This window comes from Metarhizium acridum (genome assembly GCF_019434415.1).
Source record: "Metarhizium acridum strain ARSEF 324 chromosome Unknown scaffold_555, whole genome shotgun sequence".
NCBI lineage: Eukaryota > Fungi > Ascomycota > Sordariomycetes > Hypocreales > Clavicipitaceae > Metarhizium > Metarhizium acridum.
In genome coordinates, this window is record NW_027094039.1 from 318,289 (window position 1) to 335,170 (window position 16,882).

Sequence of the window (16,882 nt, forward strand, 5' to 3'; positions counted from 1 at the left end):
CGACGTGGACGAGTGCACTGGGCCGCTCCCCGGGTGCGTTTGCTCACCGAGACTGCGGGACAATGGGCAACAATAGCATTTCGTACAAGACCATGTGGGATGAGCGCCGAGCGATACGGTAGCCTTGTTGGGTGTATTGTTTGCCCAAGCAGAGTGCCGGCATGGGATATAATCTTGGACTCTGCTCGCCGCCATCCTCCGTTCCCATGTTCTTTACTTTCCCCTCCGCTTACGGGCTAACATTATACAGGGGCGTGGTTATGGTCAGAGATTGGCGTTTCTTATATAAACAGCAGTTTACCGTCCTTGTCACACCCCCGCATGGGAACTATTCGCCCGGTAGACACGGTGTAAGTCGGCCAAACCAGCGCAAGTAACCAGAACACTTGCAAGGAGATTCTGTACTGCATTCCACATGAGGCAGCGAGCATAACGGGCATCACGGTGTCTTTGATTCAGCAATTTATACGCGCCGTTTCCCCTCGGTCAAAATGCCGGTTGCAAACTTCGTCAAGGCTGTTGACGGGACCAAATCCTCCACCGAGTCCCTGGGCTCAACCACTCTTTGCCCCAGCTCGTGCCCGTCGGACCATGAGCTCGACGAGCCCAAACCTCGATCGACTACGGGACGAGCATCTCAGAGCACCGACCTGGAAGGTGCTGACACGGCCACGGCCACGGAAGACGGCGACGACGCCGATTTCCCCGATGGCGGTCTTGAAGCATGGCTCGTCGTGCTGGGCGGCTGGTGCGCCGCCTTTTGCACCTTTGGGCTGCTCAACTGCTCCGGCGTGTTTGTCGAATACTACGCCTCTGGACCTCTGATGAACCACGACGCCGCCGCCATCAGCTGGATCACGGCCGCCCAGGCGTTCCTCATGATATCCGCCAGCACGGTTGTAAGTGTGCCCTCTACCCTCCCCGTTGCTCCTCCCAAGATGTTTCTAACCCTGTGGTCTTGTATTTCCCCTCCCCAACAGTGCGGGCAAGTCTTTGACAACTACGGGCCGAGGTGGCTCCTGGGGCCCGGCGCAGTCGTCCTGCTCTTGGGCCTGGTGACGATGTCGTTCTGCACAGAGTACCACGAGTTCTTCCTCGCGCAGTCGGTCGCCGCGGGGCTCGGCTCCAGCGCCGTCTTCAGCGCGTCCACGTCGTGCGTGGTGTCGTGGTTTTCGAGGCGCCGCTCCACCGCGTACGGCGTCACGGCCGCCGGGGGCTCCGTGGGCGGCGTCGTGCTGCCCGTCATGATGGACCGCCTCATCCGCCGCTTCGGCTTCCCCTGGATGGTGCGCGCGCTGGCGTGTGTATTCTTCGCCTTGCTGGCCGTCGCCTGCTGCACCGTCAGGGCGAGACTGCCGCCGCGCCCGCGCCCGTTCAGGCTCGTGGATTGCCTTGGCGCTCTGCGAGATGTCCGCCTGGCCGCCACGACGGTGGCCTTCTTCTTCTTCATGGTTGGAATGTGGCTGCCGTTCAACTTTGCTCTGCTGCAGGCCGGGGCCGCCGGCGTCCCAGCGAATCTGATTCCGTATCTGCTGCCGGTTCTCAATGCTGCAAGGTACCATTCTTTCTTTCTTTCTTTTTTCTACACGTGTTGGGCAAAAAGGATGCTTTCCCACCTAGATAAAACCCCCGCCCTTTGCTGACTTTGGATCTTGTTAGTATATTTGGCCGCATCATTCCGGGCATGGCGGCCGATAAACTGGGCCGCTTCAACGTCATGATCGTCATCGGCTTCCTCTCTGCTCTTTCCTGCCTGGCCGTCTCGATACCCGTGAGAAACACGGCCGGCATCGTCGTGTTCTTGGCTCTATTTGGCTTCTCCTCGGGCGCATTCATCTCCCTGTCGCCCACCCTCATTGCTCAGATCTCCGACATGAGCCAAATCGGCACACGGGTCGGCACGGCCTACGCAGTCATGTCCCTTGGCGCCCTGGTAGGAAGCCCTGTCGGCGGCGCCATCGTTGCCGCAGACGACGGCAGCTACCTGGGCTTGCAGCTCTTTTGCGGCCTTTGTCTTTTGGCCTCGACGTGTACCTTTGTCGTGGTGAGGTTTCTACTGGTTGGTTGCAAATTATCCGCCGTGTAAGCCCGGGGCGTTGGAACTTTATCCCCTCTCCAGTTGACGGTGTCTGAGGTTTTGGAGGCACGGGCAATGGCTGCTGTGTAGATGATGATCGTGCTGGTTGTCATGATGCCGCTGTGAGTGGCTTCAACAAAGGCACCACATGTGCCGGCCAAGGAGATACGACACATGCCGTCATTTAGTTCAAGGCAAATCCAACAGAAACGGGCGTGGAGACGACCGCATAGAACGGCAATCGTATTTCGCATTTGCGTGGCATCCCCTCGCCGAACCTCGTTGGGGAAAACCCGCTTTGCTGCGACTTCATTCAGATGGAGCGTGTCTAAACGAACAGCCAAAATACACGCCTCTTTTTCTTCTGAGAGCTTCAGAGAGTAAGCCCCAGCTGAAGGCCTAGCGCTCCCTTTTGAGAATTCGTCGACGCTGGGAAAAGCCCATACACGTCCTGCGCCTTGTGACACACACATGTAAACTCCAGCCATCGAGACCCTTCGACTTATCCATCCCCTCTCCAAATCAGGGCCAAGAAACAACCCACCCCATCCCAAAGACGCTGCATAAATACATACACATGATCCAACAATGTCTCTGCTCCTCCGCATCCGCCCGGCCATGCCGAAAGCCCTTCACAGCGCGCTACGAAGCAGCAATTTCCACAAACGCTGCTTCCCGGCCTCGCATCCAAGCTCCCGGCAGCAATACGTCAACTGCATCGACAAAAACATGGCCGACCCAACGTCCCACGTCATAATCGCCCTCGAAACCACTCCCGCGGCCTCGATCGCCGGGTGGATACGCTGCGTCCGGCGTCCGGCTCCGGGTGCCAAGCCCATGGTCTTCACCGAGGCCATAACCACTTGGTTTCATCGGCGACACACATTCTCTCGAGCAATACGTATTGCCGCAGTGTTCTTTCCATACATATGAACGATAATATTGTATTGAGGTTCAGGCCGTCGAATCCCAAGGAATTTTCAGACTTTGCAACACTACTAGTTACCTAAACAGACCAAAAGCGGTAAACAAACCATCATATGCCAACCTGCAACATATCGCGCCAAATTATTCTTATACACTGCCAACTCCCTCCCAGACAAAAGCCCCCTTTTATGTTTATTTCGTATGAATGGGCAATTTTTCAGCAGCCTTCTGCCAAAGTCCATTCCGCTGCCATGTCCACTTCGACAATGCCGGCGGATCCATACCCATTTCAAAGGCCTCGCTACGGGCAGCAATCTGCTGGTCCAGCAGTGCTTGTCGAGCCGAAGCAGCACGGTTACCCAGAAACTTCATGCGGTCAAGTAGCATCGATAGCGAGGCTGAAACGATCGGTCTGATTGCGAATAGCTAACTCTAGTGGTGTGTCGATGTTGCCTTTCTCACGGTATCCTCGGACGTGCAGATTCCCGCTGCCGGGTCGCTTGTAGGTGAGACGGTGCACCATCCAGGGGTAGCTGTGGAAGTTGAAGACGATGGGGGTGTTTTCAGTAAAGATGCTGATCCATTCTTTGTCAGTGAGACCATGCGGGTGATCACTCGGGTGAATAAGCTTGAATAAGTCGACACAGTTGACGACGCGGATTTTGAGATCGGGAAAGTAAATGAGCAGGAGATCGACAGCAGCAATGGACTCTTGAGTGCTAATATCGCCACAGGAAGCCATTATCAGATCGGGCTCATAACCTGCGTCAGTACTAAACTTTGTCCAGATGCCGATTCCCTTGGTGCAGTGCTGAATGGCACTCTCCATGTCTAGGTATTGCAAATGATCTTGCTTGTCGGCAACAATAACATTGACATAGTTGTTCGATCGGAAGCAGTGATCCATGACTACGCTTGATTAGTAATGCCGTCTTTTTTCTATTGTTCTACCCTTTTTTCGCCCCCTCTCTGGGACTAGATTGGCCAAATACACGGGATGAGACTCACCAGACAAGAGACAGTTGCCATCAGGAGGCAGGTAGATGCGAACAACCTCGGGGCTTTTATTGGAAACGACGTCGAGGAAACCGGGGTCCTGATGGGTGAAGCCATTGTGATCTTGTCTCCAGACAAGGGCAGTCAGAAGGATGTTGAGCGAAGCAACCTTGGCTCGCCATTCCACCTCCAGACACTTTTCAATCCACTTGCAGTGCTGGAATGTTGTTAGCAATATCACCATCATAGGAGTAGTTGCATGGCCGACATACCTGATTGACCATGGAGTCAATAACATGAATAAACGGCTCGTAGCTGTTCAAAAGACCATGGCGACCACTCAGAATATACCCTTCTAGCCACCCTTCGCAGGTATGCTCGGAGAGCATCTCCATGACACGCCCAGCCATGGCAAGGTTGCCACCGTTGGCATCCTCCTCGAAGTAATCACCCATCCAAACCTTCTTGCCCGCTTCATAAACTCGAGCCAGCTTATTCGATTCCGTTTCGTCTGGACCAAACAGTCTAAAATTATGCATGTTCAGTGCCATGACGTCTCTCAGGAAGCCGGCCATATTTGTCATGCTACCGTTCATTGTGGCACCAGGCTGATCGACCTTGATGGCATAATCTCTGAAATCAGGCATCTTGAGAGGCTTCTTAATAAGACCTCCATTAGTAACCAAGTTGGCACTCATACGACGATTTCCCTCGGGGCATAGAGCTCGCAAGGCAGCGACTGGTGCACCTTCCTCGTCGAAGAGTCTGTCCGGCTCGTAGCTACGCATCCAATCCTCGAGAACCTTGAGATGCTCAGAGTTCGTGTTGACATCGGTGATGGGGACCTGGTGCGCTCGCCAGAATCCTCCAAGATAGTTGTTATCGACCTTTCGAGGCGCAGTCCATCCCTTGGGCGTTCGCAAGACAATCATTGGCCATCTGGGACGGAAGGCTTTCCCGCTCTCTCGGGCTTCCTTCTGGTAGTCTTTGATCAGGCGGACACAGTGTTCGAGTGTTGAGGCCATGGCCTGGTGCATGCTGTCCAATTCGTCACCCTCAACAAAGAAGGGCTCCCAGCCATAGCCAATGAACAAATTCTTGAGCTCATCGTGGGAAATACGGGCAAGAATGGTGGGGTTGTTGATTTTGTACCCGTTAAGATGCAAGACTGGCAAAACGGCTCCATCCGTTATGGGATTTAGAAACTTGGTCGAGTGCCATGAAGTTGCCAGAGGACCAGTCTCGGCTTCACCGTCGCCAACCATGGTCAAGGCAATCAGGTCTGGGTGGTCAAAAACCGAGCCGAAGGCATGGGAAATGGAATAACCCAATTCACCACCTTCGTGAATGGAACCAGGAGTTTCGGGGGTGGCGTGAGAGCCAATGCCACCAGGGAACGAAAAGTACTTGAAGAACTTCTGGAGACCTGCAGCATCCAAGGATTTCTCCGGGTAGACTTCTGAGTAGACGCCCTCCAAGTAGGACTGTGAGAGCACAGCCGGCGCGCCGTGACCAGGGCCAGACACGAAATAGGCACTCAGGTCGTACTTTTTGATTAGACGGTTGAAGTGCATATAGGTGAAGATCTGACCGGGAGCAGATCCAAAGTGGCCAAGAAGGCGCTGCTTCAAGTGTGCCTTCTTGAGAGGCTCGCGAAGCAGCGGGTTATCTCGGAGATAAATCATACCCAAAGACAAGTAGCAGCTGGCCTTGAAGTAGTCGTTGTACAGAGCAATATCAGAGGAGCTCAGGGGATTGCCCTTGATGGTAGAACGAGCTGGGCCAAAAGCCCGGATGGATTGTTCGTCAGCCATTGCGAATGGCGGGTGTAGAAGGGCGAATAGCTCAGGCGCGGTGACGGGGCGAGTTGAAGCTCAGAGAGAGAACTTGGGCTCGACAAAGAGATTGGTTTCGCAGCTTGGGCAGTTTCAACAAGCTTCCCGAGCAAAGGCAATCAATTTGGCACGGGCAGGCCAATTGGTTGAAGAAGTAAGAATAGCAAGGGAAGGAATCAGCTCTTGGGGACCTGCAAGCCCAGGGCGACGGTTTTGAAGGGGCAGCATGACGATTACATGACTACCCGTATCGTGTCCAGCCGCAAGCTCCTCTGGCCGGGCCGTTTACATCGGCGATCCGCAAACCGAATGGGCGGCATGGATGCTTTGGGTTCGAATGGCGCGAAGGTTGTCCCACGGTGGTCCAGCCACGGCAAAGGACAGGTAGTTGGCAGCAGCTAATTCGACGGCGAAGCTGCTGACTGAAATGGCGTCGATGGTGGTTCGTGGCCCAATGGGCAGATACCGAGGCCCCGGATGATGGAAGACGGGGAGAAATATTGAATGCCATGGCCGTTGGTGGCGTCACACGGAAGGAAGGACCATTGACTCGACGAGTTAGAGGTGGCAGGTGTTGGTCAAGGGGCTTGGCGAGGCATGACATCGGGAAACTCGCTAGAATTCAAGGGCGACGACATACAGCGGTGCGTAGAGCTTTTGTATTGTTTCTGCTACATCAAAGATTGCGGCATTCGAGGAAACGAGATAAATTGCATCTTGATCTCGATGCTGCTTGCAGACCAAGATGCAACATCAATTGATAACGATGGGCCCAATCTAAATTGATAGCAGTTCAATGTTGCCCTTTGCCAGGTACTGGACGGAGTTGGCGCACTGAAGTCAATAGCAGTTGACCAGTTTACTGCCGAGAGCTCTGTATACCCCACCAATCTCCCCACCACTGGCCCGCCACTGGCCCGCCATGCATTCCATTGCATTGACTCCACTACTCGAGCTTGAAGAGGCAAAATCAAGGTCCGCAAGTGGCATTTTGCATCAACCAGGATTTCCCATGTCGAAACCACTGCAGACTTCACAAGACCGGTTTCTCTCGGTCGGCATCGCCAGCGAATCGTAAAATATTGATAGCATCTATGCATCAAAATCTCCTGAGCTTTCAATATGCCACACTGCGGGATGCACGCTCCATCACGCCACCACGCCATCTGCAACACAGACTAGCGTCATGTCTGCCAATCTACTCACTCAGCGCATTCACACGAGGTCTGGATGCGTCATCCGACTGCAACACGCCGCCGATTTTGCCGAGTAGCGCTGATGAGCTGTCACAACTTGCCACCGAAGTGCCAGTTTCTGTCAACCCAGCTTGCCAGCTTCCCCTCCAATCACTGCAATGTCACCTGACGTCGGTTGCGAGGCTCCCCGTCGCGGGCGATTAGAATCCCAAAGCCGCTTTTGCCCATCGTCCGATGCTGCATCCACTCAGTCTCAGCCACAGCATGTTTATTTGATTCGGACTGAGCTTTACGGGCTCGTACGATACTCAACAGCAATCAACCACTGAACACCCCTTGTTTTTTAATCATCAAGCCAAGGAAAAGAGGAAAGAGGGAGAAAGAAAAAGACAATGGAGCACCGACCGGAGACGCCCAAGCCTGTGCCGTCAGCTCCTCTAGATCCAGAACCAGTGCCAACTAACCCCGGTGGCAACGGTCCAGTTGACTATTGACCATCGATCCCCGTCCGGGGGGAGACAATCATGTCCGCCAAAACGCATAGAGAATGCTTCGGGTAGATGCAATCAACGTATCCGAGGACTCAAGACGATGAAGCAGATATGCGCGAGATGAGAGCTCAATGTTGAAGTTCAAGTTCACACCATAGCTGCAACGATGAAAAAGTGCAACGTCGTTCAAAGATGACGATGGTGATATCAACGACATTGGAAGTGCCCGGTTTCTTTTATGTACACGCACATTTGATGACTGGATGAAGAATACTTGTTATTACTACTAGATTGTAAGACGGGGTTTGAAACTGGAATACAATTCCAAGCCGCGGAAATTGGCACTACTTGATGATGCTCTTGAACCTATGCCGCCAAGTCTGCCGCCTTCTGTCTATGCCGTCTCCTTTCCAGCTCGCCCCACTTGAACCGTACAGTTTACATCGTCTCAAATACCTTCATCAGCCGCGGCCAACAGTTCTCCTCCCAACACCAAACGCCAAACCGACAGATCTAACATCTGGAAAACTCGGCAGCATGGACGGTCCATCCAGTTCTCTGCCTCCAGAAGCCATCGAATTGGCCGGGCGCATGTATGACGCAGCAAGGGCCGGAGACCTGGCCATTTTCCAACAAGCCCTCCCCGCTGGTCTGCCAGCGAACCTGACCAACGAAAAAGGCGACACGCTGGTTTGTACAGAACCACAGCCACAGTTGGCCCGGAAAGTCACCTCTAACCTACGAACTTTGGTAACCAGCTCATGCTTGCGGCCTATTACGGCCACGCAGAATTGGTCAGGCTCCTTATCCAGCACGGTGCTGACCCAAACCGCCTCAATGATAAGAAACAGAGCCCTCTAGCGGGAGCTGTGTTTAAGAAAGAAGATGCCGTCATCGAGGCAAGTTGTTACATCTGTTCCTAAACTGATACAATGGCCTTGGCTTATACGGTTTTGGTAGGCATTATTAGAGGGAGGCGCAGATCCAGAATATGGAAATCCAAACGCTATGCAATGCGTGGCCATGTTTAGACAGGAGGAGGCGTGGAAGGCCAAATTTGATGCGGCACCTGGGCGAGGAAAGGCGAAAGAGTCGGGGCAAGGCCCATCGTTGTAATGGTGTTGAATATAAGAATATAAGGGGGCAAAGACCCCGGGGGCTTCAGTCGAGGACCCCAAAATCTCCTAGCTGCAGTTCGCCCAGTGTGTTTCTCTGCTGCCTTGTTACGGACATTTCGCCTGATCAACATCACGTTGGCCGTCTCAACAGGTATACTCATGGCGCCACATTAGAGACTATACTAGTATTGGTGTTCCAGGAACGGTTGAGTTGCAGGCTCAAAGTTGCCTTATGCATCATTGACACCTGCATATCACTCCATCCTCGTGGGTTGGCTTATCTTGATGGCGTCAACTATATATACCTAGGTCCATATGTAGTTTATATAACTAGAACGGAAATGGAGACTGGGGAGCTGCATAGTGTGGCACTGAACGTGCTCACAACTCTAGGGAACAGTTATAATATAATATTAGTTAGCCCTAGGGGTAATCAAACTATAGCCCAAAAAGGGAATTGTATCTCAATATGGAATGGGGTTGAGGCTGAGCGCCGGGCATCTAGATTTATCATGTTTATTGTCCTACGACGCTTCAATTATCAAACACCCCAATCCACTCTTCATTGAATTTTCATAGCTGCGGCTCGATATTCAGTGACTTGAATTAAAAATGATCAAAACCCTCTCCACACATATGAGATACGTTGAGTGGCTTTGTGTCCTTGGCATAAGCTGCAAATCATGTGCACACGGGGATCACGTTTCCATATTTGATCCGTATTACACTTAAAACTACATTCGCTCTCATTCGCTCTCATTCGCTCTCATAGGAGAGCTAATCCAATGGGGCTACATTCATCCCCAAGACCCCCCTTGAGAGAACTCAAGCCGCGCACTAGACTCCAATAAAATCATGGCTAGTTCATTTCATCTGGTGGCTACTATGTCTTCGGACATACGCATTTTACATTGACTCTCGTAGAATGCAGAGTCAGAATGTAAAATCATCAAGCAGGACAAGGTGCTTCAAGCTCTCTATCAAAATCCCAAAGGACCTGGTCAACTATTCTACGTACAGTGCGTGTTGCACAGTGTCCCCGCACTGGCCGCCAACACCTCGCAGGAGGCAACAATTTTTTGGCCGGAGCTCCAAAGGTAGGCATTCTGTGCATCCACATCCCACTGACGACCGTCATCGCACTTCGTGGGACTCGACCAGCACCAAAAACGCGCGCAGATTCCGCTGTCGAGCTCCAAGGCGACCGGTAATCTCACGACCACCGCCACAATGTCGTTTGGAGGCCAAACTCCCACCATCATCGTCCTCAAGGAAGGTGAGAGCTGCCCCACCGCCATCACCACCCCTCGTCGCCTCGGAGTCTCGTCTCGCCGCATGGAGGCTTCACGCGCCTACCGTACCGTCGTCAGGACTCCCTTCGGCTAATTGCACTCTTCCGAGAATAGGTACCGATACTTCCCAGGGCAAGGGCCAAATTGTGTCCAACATCAATGCTTGTCTCGCTGTTCAGACCACCATCAAATCGACCCTAGGTCCCTACGGCGGGGACCTGTTGATGGTTGATGAGAATGGCAAGCAGACCATCACCAACGATGGCGCCACCGTCATGAAGGTTCGATGCTACTCCAATACGTTTGACACATCTTGTTATATACCACAGTCGGCTTGGCATGAAAAGCCCATATGCTAACAGTTCCGCAAAGCTCCTCGATATTGTCCACCCCGCTGCCCGGATCCTCGTCGACATCGCTCGATCACAAGACGCCGAAGTTGGCGACGGAACAACCTCCGTCGTTGTTCTTGCGGGAGAGATCTTGAAGGAGGTCAAGGACCATGTCGAGCAGGGTGTCAGCTCTCAGATCATCATCAAGGGTTTGCGAAGAGCATCACAGTTGGCTGTTAATAAGATCAAGGAGATTGCTATTAGCACCAACGAGGGTAATCGTCGCGACACGCTGAAGAAGTTGGCCGCTACTGCCATGACCAGCAAGTTAATCAAGCAAAACACAGAGTTCTTCACTGAGAGTAAGAAAATTGTCACTTTTACCTACCCCTAAACCAAAGTGGCAACTGCTAACCCGGGGTCGCAATTTAGTGGTTGTTGATGCCGTATTATCCCTCGACCAAGACGATCTCAACGAGAAGTTGATTGGAATCAAGAAAATTCCCGGTGGCTCCCTGACCGACTCGCGATTCGTCAACGGTGTGGCTTTCAAGAAGACCTTTTCGTATGCCGGTTTTGAGCAACAACCCAAATCATTCAAGAAGCCCAAGATTGTGTGCTTGAATGTCGAGCTGGAACTCAAGGCGGAGAAGGACAACGCCGAGGTTCGTGTGGAGCAGGTGTCAGAGTACCAAGCCATTGTCGACGCTGAGTGGCAGATCATCTACAAGAAGCTGGAGGCCATCTACAAGACTGGTGCCAAGGTTGTTCTGAGCAAGCTGCCTATTGGCGATTTGGCCACCCAATACTTTGCGGACAGAGACATCTTCTGCGCCGGCCGTGTCTCTTCAGAAGATATGGAGCGTGTAGTTCAGGCTACCGGCGCTGTTATCCAGTCAACGTGCTCTGACATCCTGCCCGAGCACTTGGGCACTTGTGGTAGCTTCGAGGAGCGCCAGATCGGCGGCGAGCGATTTAACTTCTTTGAGGAGTGCCCTGAAGCCAAGACCTGCACCCTGGTGCTGCGTGGAGGTGCAGAGCAGTTTATTGCCGAGGTTGAGCGATCCCTGCACGACGCCATCATGATTGTCAAGAGAGCCATCAAGAGCCACATGGTGGTTGGTGGTGGCGGTGCTGTCGAAATGGAAATTTCAGCCTACCTACACCGTTTTGCTGACAAGAACATTTCCCACAAGCAACAAGCCATCATCAAGTCATTCGCCAAGGCCCTCGAGATCATCCCGCGACAGCTATGCGATAATGCCGGCTTCGACGCTACCGATATCCTCAACAAGCTGCGCGTGGAGCACCGCAAGGGCAGTACTTGGGCAGGAGTGGACTTCAAGAATGAAGGTGTAGCCGACATGATGGAGCGGTTTGTCTGGGAACCGGCCCTGGTCAAGATCAACGCTCTGCAGGCCGCCACTGAAGCCAGTTGCTTGATCCTGGGAGTAGACGAGACCATTCGAAACGAGGAGAGTGCAAAGCCCCAAGCCCCCGGTCAGTTGCCGCCGGGTGCTGCTCAGCGGGCAGTCCGTGGTCGTGGCCGCGGAATGCCCCGCCGATGAGCACGGTGAAAATGGGGAAGGCGAAACAAAATGAGAAAAATTGTAGGGCACAGGTAGATGTGGGCTGCAGAAAACTAGGAAAGGGTATATAGGGAAATGAAACTATGGGGTGTTGAGGGTCTGTATGATACCTAGAAGACGACTTCTATACTAGACCTGTTGTCATCGTCACCTGTCTAACTTGACGTGCTTGTGTCTCTTGGATGCGTGATTTCCATGATGTTGCAATTGGCGCCTAGTGACAAGTCGTGATGAAACGCTACATGTACAAATATACCGCTGTGGAAAGAATTAAAAGCACAAACGATGGCTACATCATCGGGCCCCTAGCCCGCGTCAAACCCAACATCATACAGCCTGTCGCGATGCTCCGCCCTCCTCGCTTCATCTAGACAGTCCATGGCGCCCTCATTACAGTCCACATCTTCGTGCTCGATCAACATTTCTAGATCTCTGTCGACCGCTGCAGCGGCAGCAGCTTCTGCGGCCGCCGCGTCGGAATCCTGCTCCGGGCCCACGTCCTCGGTCGCGTTCAGGAGAGCCTGAAAGTCGGCGTGGGGATGGTACTGATCAAAGGGCATGTCGTCATGCGCCGACGAGCCATGCTGATGGCCGTGGTGGTTGATGATTTGGGGGTCGATGGGCTGGTACGCCTCGTGGGAGGCAGGCCGGTCCTGGAGCATGGGATTGTGGTGATGGTGATGCCCGTGAGGGGCGGGGTGTCGCCCGGCGTGGGAGTGAGCATCGTGATGCAGCATGTGGTCGTCTTGGTGTGCCGGCGCGAGGACGGATATGTCGCTGGGGTTGGCGTACGGGCCCTGGGTCGACGCCGGGTCGGGCCGGGACAGCGAGTCCACGAGGCCGGCGCGGCTCTGCTGCAGGGCCAGCACGCGCCCGGCGTCGACGTCGCCGTCTTGTTGCGGCACGGGCGACTGCGCCTGGCGGCGCTGGGCGTCGTTGCCGCCGAGGCCGCCGGATGGTGTTGCCGAGCTGGTGGGCGTGCCGGCGCTCCCGTTCCTCCTGTTGCCGCCCGGATTCGGCGTCTTGCCCAGCTCCTTGCACTCGCCGCAGGCGCGAATGACGTCGCTGACCGTCTCCTTGATGCGGCTCCAGTGGAACTTCTCTGCAATGGTGGCGGTGGTCTTGTTGATTCCTCCGTGGTGGATGGCGTGGACGTTTCTGGCAATCTCATACTGCCGTCCCGGGTCGGAAATGACTTCCTTGTCCTTGAGCATGAGCTTGTCGCCGTCGAGGAGCTTGTAATGGGTTGCCGCGCTGCGCAGCCTGCTCTTTTCGGCGCGGTCGGCCCCGTTGGGGTATTTGCCGTACTTGAGGTAGAACCGTATCTTGTCGAAGCGCTCTTCGCTGACGAGTTCCTCGCTCTCTCCCGGAGCCAGGTCCCGGCCGTATATGATGGCGTCAATGAGCCGGTCTGGATGGCTTCGCAGGTTGCCGCAGGCTTTTATGCGGCCGATGCGTTTGAAGCCAAGGGCGTCCCAGATACGGCACGAGGCGACGTTGGTTTCGTAGACGAGATTGAAGACGCTGTACGTGTAGCCAAGTCTCGGGGCCCAGTCAATGTACGCCTCACCCATGAGTCGTCCCACGCCACGGTTACGCGATGCGTCGGTGGTGATGAAGCTGGCGTTGCAGATATGGCTGCTGCGACCAGGATAATTGGGCTTGATGAAGAAGCTTCCGAGACACTCCTTGGCCCAGTCCTTGCCGTCCAGGACATCCTGCGCACAGTCAATATTGCCCATAAGCATGACGGCGGCAAAGGTCTGGAACCAGTAGTCTGCGAAGCCGTCCACGGTAAAGGCTTCCGTCATGGGATACGTATCGCCTCCCTCTATCTCGCGGTTCAGCTGGTCGCACAGATACATCAGCAGGGAAGCGGGAAGCTGGTGCCGCGAGACAAAGGGCACAATAGTCGCAACGGTCTGGCGATCCCGCAATGTCACTTGACGGGGAACAATGTCGGGGGGCAGCCCGGGGCAGTTCGGGTCCGGGAACGGAGGCTGGCCGGAGACCCGGTAGATGGTGGGGCCGGTCGGATCGTCCATGACGGCCGGCATTCTTTTTCTTTTTTCCTTTTTTTTTCTTTTTATGGCACAAAGGGCTTCGGTGGCCAGTTGCCAAGGACTCCGTACCCAGTACTCAAGTAATCAATGTCGATCTATTTCAGGTCATGCAGGCTTTGCCGGCATTGCTTGCCTCTCTAGCCAAGGCTGCTGTTGCCAGTTATAATCTAGACGCACGGGAACCTCGGTTGGCAACTGGCACCCTGGGGTCTTTTTGCGGGTGCCAGCGCAGGCAAACAGCCAAAATGCCCTCGTGTTTGGTGCAATGACGCGGGTGCAGGCAAAAAAAAAAAAAAAAAAAAAAAAAAAAAAAAAAAAAAAAAAAAAAAAAAAACGGCCGATGCCACGCCCGCGCCAACGCTCTAGGGTACGCTTCCTTGCGCACTCACTGGCGCGTCTAGCTTCAAGGCCTGACGTCTCGCCGTGGTCGTATTGTGTGGAACAGCAGGGTCCGTCTCGCCTGGCGCTGTGCTGAAATGTTCGTCGTGAGGTCGACTGCCTGGTGAGGGGAAATGCGCAGGGCGAAGTTTACAGCCCGCCTGCACAAGTGTGTGTGTGCCTGCATCTGCGCATGCCCACTGGCTACTTTGTGCCGCTGTCTTGGTCATCATAGGCTGCGGCTACCGGTTAATCCGAGCCGACATGCCGCTGCCCAGCTGTCACCAGACACTGGAAACCCATCAGCCTCAAATAGAGTTTGGCTGTGCTAGGTATTCGACTATAATATGACGATAATACTATACAGAGTTCACTCCGTGCCGTAATTGCAAGGCTTCCCATACGTGCATCAAAGCGCTTTCACCATGATAATACATTGCTCTGTCTACTAGGTATTCTCGGATCCATATGGTACACATCTCCAATATTTTTACATAATTTACACCAGCTCGCTCACTCTGGCTTGCTTCCGACTTCCAATTCGATATGTCTCGTCTGTTGCTGCACTTGTTGCAGTTGCGCCTCGATATCTGCAAGGACCCTCCCCTACTTTCTCACTTGACGTCTTCGAAGAATGAACATGGCCTGCTTCGACGACAGCTTCTCTGGCGTCTTTCAGTGCAGTCTCGCCTAAAATGTTGACCATTTCGTCCTCGCTCACCTCAAGGTCCACCTCGTTGTTCCGGATTCGCAAAAGTTTCTGTTCCTCTTCGGTAAATCCCTGGACGTTGGACTGTATTCGGCCCATCACTTCCTTGCGTTTAGTCACCGCCACCTGGACTTCTTTCTTCATGTGTCTTTCCAACTCTGGTGACGTTTTCCATGAAACGTTGCCCCGGGAAGAGTCCTGGAGGCGACGCTCCTTGCCTTTCTGACCAGCTCGGCCCAGCACTCCGGCAACAACTGCCATTGCTCGTAAACTAGAATCCAATCAATTAGCCAAATTCAATACCAAGCAGCAGTACCTGTGACACATACCTGTCGTCATTGGCAGGGATAGTGTAGGTAACCCAGGACGGGTCGACGTTTGTATCAATGACACCAATTGTAGGAATGTTCTTCAGACCACACTCGTATAACATGGTGTAGTTTTCCAAGGGATTCAGGCAAACTACCAAGTCAGGCAGCAGCGGTCTGGCCATGCCCTTGTACATGTCAAAACCATCCAACTCGGAGTCCAAATGATCGACAACCTTTGTAGGCTGAGTTTTGAGGATAACATCTCGGTTTGTAATAGCTCCAGGCGTCCACTTGGTGAACAAATGACATGCACCAGCCAGTTCAGCGGCCTTGGTGACAATTTCCATCTGGCCCTTTCGAGTGCCAACAAAGAGGATAACACCGCCCCGGTATGAAACCTCTTCAACGACTCGTGCCGCTCGTCGAAGATGCGCAGCAATCGTCTCGAGCGAGATGATGTGAATTCCCTGTCGGACGCCGTAAATGTATCGAGAATTGGCAGGGTTCCAGAGAGAGGTATTATGTCCCATGTGCGCCTGTGAAGCCATCAGGAGCTCCAACGAAACATCCTCTGGGCCGGGAGGGTTGCTAATTAATTCAGTCGGCACGTAACGTCTCTCCACATGAGAGCCGAGGCTTCTTGTATTCTTCTGAATTCTTTGAAACTCTGCAAACTGCTGCGCTGGAGTCACTTCTTGCCCCTTGCTTCCAATCTGGTGCGGTTTTGTCCAAGAAGCTCCCGAGTGTTCCTGGGCGGAATCAGATCCGAGGCTCATGATGAACTCTTGCACAGTCTTCTGCTTCCTCTTCTTGGATGATGATCCTGACAGGATTTTCGGCTGGGCAGGTGAGGATTGGCCCGTGGGCCAGGCCTGGACAGATGCATTGGAGCTCGGATTGACCATGTTCTGGCTATGCGCATCGGTGGATAGCAGTCGCAGGGCAGATCTCGAGATCGGAGGCGTCAATGCACGGCCTGTCGAGCTATGTAAGCAGTTGCGAGACCGTATTATAATCTTGACCGACTCACCATGCCGTACAGCGGCATTTCTGAGTATCATGACGGCGTAATGCGACGGGTCGTTCGCCCGATTCAAAATGCTTGGGTACGGAGCGAATCTCCCCATCGCCAAAATTGAAGTCACCAAAAAGTTGACCACACGACAGGGGGACAGCTGTTGGAGGCCGGAGACTAAATTTTCCGGCCGGATGCACAATGTAGCGGACTACGAGGTACAGCAGGACCCTTTTTTTGGCCTTTTGTGGCTTGAACCACTGCCGGCCCGTTGTTCCTTCAAAGTAGTTACTACGTTGGCAGTAAACATTTGAAGAGCCCATACTGGCTTATACCATTTTGCCAACCGTTTCCTTTACTGCCATATTTAGCTGTACAGTTAAGGAAAAATTGTTTAGACAACTACCTAGGACATGCTCCAGACAGTGCGAAATCTATTTTTCTATGTGGTACTTCAACAAGAAGCTCCAATCGCCCGCCCGCCAATCCGGCGTCTTGCCGTATCTGCTCACGAGTCTATCAAGCACGACATTTAATCCTCGACTATGAATGT

General features: G+C 53.5%; 7 protein-coding genes across 8 annotated transcripts; 3 read left to right on the top strand and 4 right to left on the bottom strand.

Annotated features, from left to right (window-relative positions):
- The first annotated feature begins 138 nt into the window (after window positions 1–138).
- On the top strand, window positions 139–2,023 carry J3458_018790 (uncharacterized protein). The gene is made up of 2 exons (XM_066121246.1): window positions 139–899; window positions 981–2,023. Exons 1-2 carry the CDS (start codon window positions 492–494, stop codon window positions 1,641–1,643), a joined length of 1,071 nt encoding a protein of 356 aa, XP_065973601.1. The 5' UTR covers window positions 139–491; the 3' UTR covers window positions 1,644–2,023.
- Window positions 2,024–3,380: 1,357 nt separating this feature from the next.
- On the bottom strand, window positions 3,381–3,911 carry J3458_018791 (uncharacterized protein; the record flags this gene model as incomplete). The annotated part of the gene is made up of 1 exon (XM_066121247.1): window positions 3,381–3,911. One exon carries the CDS (start codon window positions 3,909–3,911, stop codon window positions 3,381–3,383), a length of 531 nt encoding a protein of 176 aa, XP_065973602.1.
- A 289-nt stretch (window positions 3,912–4,200) lies between these two features.
- On the bottom strand, window positions 4,201–5,814 carry J3458_018792 (uncharacterized protein; the record flags this gene model as incomplete). The annotated part of the gene is made up of 1 exon (XM_066121248.1): window positions 4,201–5,814. One exon carries the CDS (start codon window positions 5,812–5,814, stop codon window positions 4,201–4,203), a length of 1,614 nt encoding a protein of 537 aa, XP_065973603.1.
- Window positions 5,815–8,059: 2,245 nt separating this feature from the next.
- On the top strand, window positions 8,060–8,445 carry J3458_018793 (uncharacterized protein; the record flags this gene model as incomplete). The annotated part of the gene is made up of 2 exons (XM_066121249.1): window positions 8,060–8,212; window positions 8,281–8,445. The coding sequence occupies 2 exons, from the start codon at window positions 8,060–8,062 to the stop codon at window positions 8,443–8,445; spliced, it is 318 nt and encodes a 105-aa protein (XP_065973604.1).
- A 1,298-nt stretch (window positions 8,446–9,743) lies between these two features.
- On the top strand, window positions 9,744–12,714 carry CCT7 (T-complex protein 1 subunit eta). The gene is made up of 4 exons (XM_007812807.2): window positions 9,744–9,916; window positions 10,047–10,213; window positions 10,305–10,626; window positions 10,697–12,714. The coding sequence occupies exons 1-4, from the start codon at window positions 9,871–9,873 to the stop codon at window positions 11,830–11,832; spliced, it is 1,671 nt and encodes a 556-aa protein (XP_007810998.1). The 5' UTR covers window positions 9,744–9,870; the 3' UTR covers window positions 11,833–12,714.
- SPT10 (acetyltransferase) lies at window positions 12,004–13,926 on the bottom strand. Its single transcript, XM_066121250.1, has one exon. It carries the CDS (start codon window positions 13,908–13,910, stop codon window positions 12,159–12,161), a length of 1,752 nt encoding a protein of 583 aa, XP_065973605.1. The 5' UTR covers window positions 13,911–13,926; the 3' UTR covers window positions 12,004–12,158.
- A 691-nt stretch (window positions 13,927–14,617) lies between these two features.
- Window positions 14,618–16,438, bottom strand: J3458_018796 (uncharacterized protein). Of its 2 annotated transcripts, none has more exons than XM_066121252.1 (2): window positions 16,345–16,438; window positions 14,618–16,290 (listed from the first exon to the last, which is right to left on the bottom strand). In XM_066121252.1, exons 1-2 carry the CDS (start codon window positions 16,373–16,375, stop codon window positions 15,290–15,292), a joined length of 1,032 nt encoding a protein of 343 aa, XP_065973607.1. In that variant the 5' UTR covers window positions 16,376–16,438; the 3' UTR covers window positions 14,618–15,289. The 2 variants fall into 2 exon arrangements, with proteins under 2 accessions (XP_065973607.1, XP_065973606.1); XM_066121251.1 differs by having other exon boundaries at window positions 14,618–15,274; window positions 15,333–16,438.
- Between the last annotated feature and the right edge of the window lie 444 nt (window positions 16,439–16,882).

Bases quoted from the DNA above. Each gene is read 5' to 3' on its own strand.
- J3458_018796 (XM_066121251.1), bottom strand. From the start codon at position 16,375: ATGATACTCAGAAATGCCGCTGTACGGCATGGTGAGTCGGTCAAGATT. The intron at 15,275-15,332 runs GTATGTGTCACA...ATTGGATTCTAG, and splicing joins ATCCCTGCCAATGACGACAG to TTTACGAGCAATGGCAGTTG.
- SPT10 (XM_066121250.1), bottom strand. From the start codon at position 13,910: ATGCCGGCCGTCATGGACGATCCGACCGGCCCCACCATCTACCGGGTC.
- J3458_018790 (XM_066121246.1), top strand. From the start codon at position 492: ATGCCGGTTGCAAACTTCGTCAAGGCTGTTGACGGGACCAAATCCTCC. The intron at 900-980 runs GTAAGTGTGCCC...CCTCCCCAACAG, and splicing joins TGATATCCGCCAGCACGGTT to TGCGGGCAAGTCTTTGACAA.
- CCT7 (XM_007812807.2), top strand. From the start codon at position 9,871: ATGTCGTTTGGAGGCCAAACTCCCACCATCATCGTCCTCAAGGAAG. The intron at 9,917-10,046 runs GTGAGAGCTGCC...TTCCGAGAATAG, and splicing joins CATCATCGTCCTCAAGGAAG to GTACCGATACTTCCCAGGGC. The intron at 10,214-10,304 runs GTTCGATGCTAC...AGTTCCGCAAAG, and splicing joins ATGGCGCCACCGTCATGAAG to CTCCTCGATATTGTCCACCC.